The sequence below is a fragment of the Austrofundulus limnaeus genome, unplaced genomic scaffold (assembly GCF_001266775.1).
Source record: "Austrofundulus limnaeus strain Quisiro unplaced genomic scaffold, Austrofundulus_limnaeus-1.0 Scaffold54, whole genome shotgun sequence".
In the NCBI taxonomy this organism is placed as follows: domain Eukaryota; kingdom Metazoa; phylum Chordata; class Actinopteri; order Cyprinodontiformes; family Rivulidae; genus Austrofundulus; species Austrofundulus limnaeus.
Window position 1 is genome coordinate 1,622,143 of NW_013952456.1, and position 8,144 is coordinate 1,630,286.

At 41.2% G+C, this 8,144-nt stretch overlaps 2 protein-coding genes across 2 annotated transcripts in view; one reads left to right on the forward strand and one right to left on the reverse strand.

The window, feature by feature from the left end:
- Window positions 1-5,348, forward strand: part of orc2 (origin recognition complex, subunit 2) — a gene marked incomplete in the record, with an annotated part of 9,273 nt that extends 3,925 nt beyond the window's left edge. Inside the window, 9 exon segments of the mRNA XM_014008976.1 lie at window positions 1,085-1,392; window positions 1,476-1,585; window positions 1,673-1,805; window positions 1,949-2,045; window positions 2,128-2,274; window positions 2,352-2,523; window positions 4,711-4,772; window positions 4,859-4,977; window positions 5,072-5,348. Of these exon segments, the coding sequence (XP_013864430.1) occupies window positions 1,085-1,392; window positions 1,476-1,585; window positions 1,673-1,805; window positions 1,949-2,045; window positions 2,128-2,274; window positions 2,352-2,523; window positions 4,711-4,772; window positions 4,859-4,977; window positions 5,072-5,152 (1,229 nt within the window).
- cfap410 (cilia and flagella associated protein 410) overlaps window positions 5,345-8,144 on the reverse strand; it is a 4,034-nt gene continuing 1,234 nt past the window's right edge. The window contains exons 4-7 of the mRNA XM_014008981.1: window positions 7,259-7,488; window positions 7,034-7,184; window positions 5,858-5,954; window positions 5,345-5,777 (exon numbers count right to left, since the gene is read on the reverse strand). Of these exons, the coding sequence (XP_013864435.1) occupies window positions 5,616-5,777; window positions 5,858-5,954; window positions 7,034-7,184; window positions 7,259-7,488 (640 nt within the window). The 3' untranslated portion in view covers window positions 5,345-5,615. The remainder of the gene's footprint in view (window positions 5,778-5,857; window positions 5,955-7,033; window positions 7,185-7,258; window positions 7,489-8,144) is intronic.

An 8,144-nucleotide genomic window follows, 5' to 3' on the forward strand; every position in this document is an offset into this window, starting at 1 on the left:
ATAGAATATTTGGTACAAGGTTATTACGTCCTTGACTAGACCAATAACTAACAACAACATTGATTTTGAACCATTATTAGTTTTGGAGTAATAACCATTTTAAGGCCGAAAACGGTCCCTCTCAGAAAAGTCTATTAAAAAATGTATCTATAAATAAATGAGTCGACAGTTATGCAGGTGTGAATACACTCATGCGGACCAAACAACCAGACCAATGCCCATTTCTTGAGCTGGTCTCAGTCCCTTTCTACACAAACTCCGGTGCAGTTCACTTCTAGGTTGAATACGAACCACCTACAGGAAACATGCGCCTTTTTGGACTTTGCAGGGCCACTGTTCCCAAGCAAAATTAGCCCTTCAGTGTTGCTAAAGCTAATGATGAGCAGTTGTGGGTCAGGGTACAAGGAGCATCTTGTCTACTTTGGGTTGTGGCACACAGTTGTCGACGCCGTCCCAAAAATTAGAAGTATAGCATGAAACCATCGTTAAATGAGCTGCTCTTGAATTTCTAAATGGTACTGCAGTTTTGGTAAATGGTAAATGGACTGTACTTAAATAGCGCCTTTCTATCTATCCAGGACACTCAAAGRGCTTCACACTACAGATATTCACCCATGCACACACACATTCACGCAATGATGATGGCAAACTACACTATACTGGGGCACACTGARAGAGGTGAGGCTGCCATACACAGGTGCCACCGAACCCTCTGACCACCATCAGTAGGCAAGGTGGGTGAAGTGTCTTACCCAAGGACACAACGACTGAGTTGACTGTACGGGGATCGAACTGGCGACCTTTCAGTTCCAGGACGACTCTCCTAACCACTCTGCCACAGCCGCCCCAGCTTTTTAACTGCATTGTCTTTATTTCTGGGTCTGTGCTCTGTCCTGCCRCGTCAATTCTGTCCAATGGGAGCAATGACCATCACCCGTGTGGCTTTGTTTATAAATTATAGTCCGCTTGCAAAAAAATCAGACTGTGAGTGCAAACTGTTCCAGACCGAACAAATGGACCACTTTCCTGATGTGAATACACTCTAAATAATAATAACATGATTGGGGTGTTTGGTTATTTTCAGCACCGAGCCTTCGGTCAGACAGCGACAGTGAGCTCTCACCTTCTGACTCTGGGGAGGACGAAGAAGAGGATGCCTTTGAAGAGCAGAAGGCAAAGAAAGAGAACAAAGACACTTTGAGAAACTCACAAACTCCCAATAAAAAGTTATCTGCAGCTCTCTACAAGACTCCTGCAAAAAAGACCAAGACCACAGCAGAACTCCTCAACCAGCCCACCATGACCGAGGAGTATTTTGAGGCTCATGGTAGCTCGAAGGTCCTGACGTCTGACCGGACCCTTGAGCGTTTGCACACCCCTAAACTTGACAGGGTTTGTAAATTACAGCCAGTGTTCTAAATCATGATTTTTTAAGGCTCAGGCAGAATTCATTTATTATTTTTGTTGTTTTACAGGAGACTCTGACTCGTCTTTTAGAAGATAAACCATCCTGTTATTTCAAAGAGATGCAGCAGCTGCAGAACAAACACAAAAAGCACTTTAACAAATGGATGTTACAGTTACAGTAAGCATGGCTGCCTTCCTTTGTCTTCACTTTCAAAGTGTTTTAACCTTGGCTTTAAAACATTTACATGTCTGTGTTTGGCTTTAGATTGGGGTTCAGTGTTCTGGTCTACGGTTTGGGCAGCAAAAAGGCTTTGCTGGAAGACTTCAGGGAGTCTCATTTGTCACAGGAAATCCATCTTGTGGTCAACGGATTTTTCCCTTCTATTACTCTTAAATCAGTCAGTAGTATCATTTTTTAAGAGTGCACACTTAATAAAAACTTTACATACAGTATATCAGGATTGTTCATCTACCAAACAAAGCTTTAATAGATCTGCTTTTGCCCCGGCATTTCATCAGTCATTCTGTGGTTTTATTCCAGATATTAAACGCTCTGACAAGTGAGGTTCTGGAGCTTGAGGGAAGTTTTCGAACCCCCTCAGATCAAATCCAGTTCATCTCTCAGACTCTGAAAGAACGTAAGCGTYTGAACCGTCTTCTCATCTTGCTTTTATTTTCTTTTATTCGGTTTCTTTGACATTGTCCAGCTTGTCCTCGCAGGGTCAGATTTCCACGTGTATGTGATTATRCACAACATCGACGGCCCAATGCTGCGAGGAGAAAAGACCCAGAGTGCACTGGGGCAGCTGGCCTCCCTGCCAAACCTGCACCTGGTGGCCTCTATAGACCACATCAATGCCCCGTTAGGTGAYCTATAGTACCAGTTCAGTTCTGCGGTTTCAGTCTCAGCGATCGCAGCTAACTGTTGTATTTCATGCTTCCAGTGTGGGACCAGTTCAAACAGAGTCAGTTCAATTGGCTGTGGTGGGAGTGTGTGACGTTCCAGCACTACACAGAGGAGACGTCATATGAAAACTCGCTCCTGGTGCAGCAGACCGGTGCTCTGGCTCTGTCCTCCCTCACACACGTGCTCCGCAGCCTGACACCCAATGCAAGGTACCGCGTGTTGGTTTCATGTATCYGGATTTGAGAAAATGGAGAACTGTAATAACTGCAGAGGGGGTAAAGTTGATGAGCCGTGGAGATACAGGAAAGAGATGTTGAAGCCAGGTGAAGATGTGAGGTAATGTTCAGTGAGCAGCAGTACGGCTTCYTGATGGGAAAAGTTCTACAGATGTTTGCTTTGAGCATGTTGAATCGAAAACCTACATCCAAAAACTGTTCAAAGAAGAACTCCCAGAAACTCCTAGACCCAACAACAGTTAGCTAAACAAAGTGACGTGGTGCAGCAACTGCACTGCCTGGCCAAGAAWAAAGTCACCACTTGGATTTAACTAAGCAAGTACTGGTAGGTACGAACCTSCTAGTGGAAAATTACTGCTGYGTGGTTATCTTTCAGCTGGCAACAAGTTATTTAACCCCTGCTGGTGCAGTGAGTTACWTCTCTTTTCTTAAACCAGYGTTTCTCAAACTTATTGGGTCTGAGGACCCTTTATAGAGGTGAAAATATCCCAGGGACCCCCTCATGCCGATTTAAACTGATTCACTGCCATTTTAATGCCTAAATTCCATGAGAATAATTACTGTTTGACTGGTGCATTGTTCCCCTTATTCATTTATGAAGTTTTTTTATATGAAAAACAAAATTAACAGTTTATTACAATTTTTTGAGGACCCCCAAGTTATAGCTCGTGGACCCCTGGGGATCCTAGGACCCCAGTTTGAGAACCTCTGTCTTAAACAACAGTGTAGAAAGACACATCCTGTGGTCGTGGAGAACCTGTCAGTCGGTTTGAAAAGGCTCAAATCACTGGCATCAAGCAGAGAAAACATTTAAGGAGATTGTAGAAACTGCTAAAATTGTGTTAAAAACTGTCCAACGCATTATTAAAAACTGGAAGGATAGTGGACCCATCGTCTTCAAGGATGCACCCATCATGCATAGTGCCTCTGTGCCTGTGGGGGCAGGGCTATGATGTGGGGTCGCTGCAGTTGGTCAGGTCTAGGAAGATTATCCAAACAATAGTTACATTAACATGGACATAAGTAATCGGATTAAACAGCCATTCAGAATAAAAATGTGTCATGTAAAAACCCCATTCGGATTATTCTGATCTGATTCAGCTCGATCTGAATGAATTTGTAATCGGAACGAGAGAGGTGGTTTATGCCGACTGATAATCTGAACAGGGAGCATGTAAACACTTAATCTGATCATCTTATTCTGATTGTTGAAAACTGACCTGACTGCGCATGTCTGTGCTGCTATTCTGAATAAAAGTCCGGTGCACGTAAACTCTCGTCATGATCGGATTGTCCCACCAGCGAACACTTTTGCTTTTCATTTAAGAAAAATCTCTTCCCTGTTGATCGTCACTTATAGTCGAGTCTGAGCTGACTCAAAAGGAGTGTGCCCACTGGTGAGACGTGCAGTATGAGTGACAGGTGGTTTTAAGGCAGGGGTGGGATTACATCAGAAATCAGCTCTGATCCCCTTCTTGTCTGTAATGACAGACATGATGCAGGTTGAGTCCACATGAACTGTGATGTTTGCAGATATCGTGATCTCAGCAAATCAGGTTCTTACCAGAGATAATTACAGTCCATCTAAAAAAAAAAAGCACATTGTCAGACAAATAACATGATTCTGTATTTTTTATTTTATTTTAATTTAACAAAAGTCTTACTGAAGTAGTTTTTGGGGTATGTTTTACAAAGCCAAATTGTTTATTAAATGTTTTTGTCATATTTGATCTGATAAATAATCGTTTAGGAGTAGAAAATAATGCTTTGTAAAGAGTTATTCTTAGTTTTCAGCCTTTTTTAGATGTGATATGTAAAGGCCCTGTCACACTGGAGAACTTATGCCATCTTATAAAACATTTTTATGTCTAAATTGCTAATAAAAGTTATACAGTATATMTGATCAATTTGTTAGAATTACTTTATGTACACGCCAAAAAGAAGCTTCCTGGTCATTTTTTCAGTTCCGTCTTTAATGTAGCCGTCTTTAAAATGTTCATAAGTTGTCTAGTGTGACACGGCCTTTAAGCAGTTTCTCATAGGTTTTAATTTATTTTAAATAGTTCACGATAAATGATTTATCATTTTATTTAGAACTGATCAAATGTCAACTTACTAGTTCTTGCATCTTTCCAACGATTGTCTTTTCTTTCCTTTCAGAGGAATCTTTAAACTGTTGGTGCGATTTCAGCTGGAGAACAAAGACAACCCTTCATATACAGGTGTGCAAACATTTAACCCCTGAACCGATTCAACGGCTCTTCTCACATCTTACTGCAGAGCTGTGAACGTTTCAATCTGCGTGCAGGATTATCATTCCAGGACTTCTACCAGCGTTGTCGCGAGGCCTTTCTGGTCAACTCTGACCTCACTCTGAGGACTCAGCTGACCGAGTTCCGGGATCACAAACTGATTCGGACACGCAAGGTGAGCGCCGCTTTGGATTTCCCTCCGTGCAGCAATTCAATTACCTGCAACTTCCCCCGCTGTTAAATCTGCACGTTGTTTTCTGTTGCTCCAGGGTGGAGATGGAGTGGAGTACCTGGTGGTGGCCGTGGATATAAACACGTTGATGGACTTCCTGGAGAACGAGGACGAATGAAACACCAGACCAATCGTTTCAAGCACATTTTAGCTGTCGATCGCTGACATAAAAATCATTTCCAATTGTTTTAAYTAGATATAAAACAAAACCAGTGTTTTAAATTAGATTATTAAAATGTTTGGCCCAAAATGCACTTGCTGTATTCACGTTTTCAGAGTAGATCTTGGCAAATAAAAGCAACACTTTGAGTTCAGTTARTGCTGATAAGCGTCTTTAATTACAGAAATAGTCACATTTAGCAAAACATACATTCTTTAGTTCTTACAAGGCATGTGGGCATGCAGCTATAAAAAATAAATAAAAATCAAAGGAAATGGTGATTAGACCTGGCCATAAAAGGTGGCAGTGAAATTAAATGCAGTGCATTTTTCATGCAGAAAGCATCAGAATGTATGTTTGTATTTAATCCCAGAGTTTGAGTCGTACATGGATAAGGGAACGCGCGATGCTGTAAAACATGTCAGTGCTGAATGTCGGCCGCTTTCTGAGCCGGAAGTCTTTGCTCGTCTCCTGAGTGGAGCGTGTACGTGTGCAGTCTGGTCTGTGCGGCCGTGTGAACAACACGGAGCTCCTCTTCATCCAAGTCCCTCAACAGAAGCAGAACTGCATCCAGGATGTGAGTCTGACGAGACAGATCAGAAATCAGATGAAAATACTTCCAGTACTTCTCAGATTCAGGTGGGAGCTGCTGGCTGAGGTTACCCTTCTCATGGTTTGTCTCTCTAGAGTAGAAGGAGAGGATGGAGAGGAGAACTTCTCCCTGGAGAGAGGCTTCATTCCCAATTCTTCTCTGATTTTGCTGAAAACAAAAAATGGGTTGTTTTATCTGAATTCATTTGCAGACGACTTTTTTTTTTTTTTTTTTTTGCTTGGGTATTAATATAGAACTGATGTTGGAAATGATGGAAATAGAATCTAAAAGTACAAACTTGGTTTAAACTTAATAAATTCTCATAAAATTTGGATAAAACTAATTACATGATATTCAGCAATAGAAAGAAAACTCTTATGTTTCCTTTAGAGTRGAGRGTTGAGATCTGTAGAGTCAGTGAGGTGAAGTTTCTGGGTGTCATTGATGAAAACCTGACATGGAGACCTCATACATTACTTAAGAACAAAAATAGCCAAATCTATTGCATTACTGCATAAAGTAAAGGAATTATTTAATGATAAAGCACTATTTATATTATATAATTCAATAATTGTTCCACGTGATTTATTGTATCTGGGAGAAAGCATGCGAAACAATTACTATCCCATGTTTATTTTACAGAAAAGAGCCGTAAGAATTATTACAAGAAAACATTACTGTCATCCATCAAATATATTATTTCATCAATTGAAATTATTAAAATGTTATCAGTTGGTTGATTATAATATTTTTGCAGGTTATGTATAAGGCTCATAAAAATGAATTACCTTTGAACATTCAATCAAATTTTGTGAAGAGTGAAAGTTGTTTTAATATTAAGGGACTAGAATTTTTTGTGAAACCTAAAATTCGAACAAATTTGAAGGACAGATCAGTCAAAGGAATAAGATTATGAAATAATCTGGATAATGACTGTAAAAACACTGGCTCAATTAATTTGTTTAAGAGAATGACAAAAGTTAAATTGTTAAAGAATTATGAAATTGTATAATTTGTATTTGTAAGAGTTACTGTTTGAGGAGTTGAATTTTTGGTTTAGTTTTTTTTTAAATTGTTTGAAATTAATATTTTTTGCAAATAGGGGCAGATATAAGTTTTTTTTCTTCTGCTGCTACCTTTCATTTTATTTGATTTGTATTGTTGTATGTAAATGTGTTTTTTTTAATGAAATGAATAAAGTTAACAAAAAATAATTAGTTTAAAACACTACAGTTCACAAAACCTACTTGGTCTCCTCCATGTTGTAGTTGAGAGCATCATTTTCTGATTCAGCGTCTGTAAGGCCGTTGTTGGAAAGCTGTGTCTGGATACCACCCGGGGGCGTGCTGACCTCTTCACCTTGCACGAGAGCAAGTGCCACCTCGTCCTCGGTCACCGCTGCGCCCGCAAACAACTCAACAAATYTATAAACCGTTCAAACAGGCGAAACTGATCTGCTGGCGTAAACTCACCTTGGTTGTCAAGTTTCTGGAGGCGAGGCAGGCAGCGCAGCACGGTGAGGCGGTACTTGTTTGGGTCACTTCCACAGCAGGGGTTCTCAGCCAACCAGAGCACCCTGAGACGTGTCAGCGGACACAGATAATACAGCTCTGAGAGAGAAGGAATCATGTTCCTCCTCAGGTACAGCTCGCTCAGGGACAAACAGCAAGCCAGGGGAGACAGAGAGCTGATGCTGTTGACACTGCGGACAAAAATGACCAGTCAGGAACACTGAATCAAAGTGTGTGTGTGTGGACAGGTTTTTCCTACAACGTGGGGTATTTTTTACAAAAAAAAAAGCAGCCAGGTGGGGACGGGTCCAAATGCATGTTACAGGTGTGGGGTTAGGTTTAGGACCAAGGTTTAGGTTAGTTTTAGGGTCAGGTAGGTACCTGTGAAGTTAATTATAGAGTATTTGGTCAGGGTTAGGATATAAAGTCTAAAAAACATGAATGGAAGTCAATGGAAGGTCCCCACGGGGTCAAGAAACAAACATGTGTGTGTGTGGCCTTGTTTTTCCTACATCGTGGGGCCCAGTTTTAAGGAAAATGCAGCCTAGTGGGGACCGAGTGCTCCTTGTGGAGTCCAAGGCCTGGGCCCCACAACTTCGAAGGCTGATTTTGGGTTGGGGGGTTGGGTTTAGGACCAAGGTGTGAATTGAGTTTAGGTTAGTTTTAGGGTCAGGTAGGTACCTGTGAGGTTAGCCTTAGGGTTTGTGGTCAGGGTTAGGATATAAAATTACCAAAAAATGAATGGAAGTCAATGGACGGGCCCCACAAGGATATGAAAGCAACTTGTGTGTGTGTGTGTGTGTGTGTGTGTGTGTGTGTGTGTGTGTGTGTGTGTGTGTGTGTGTGT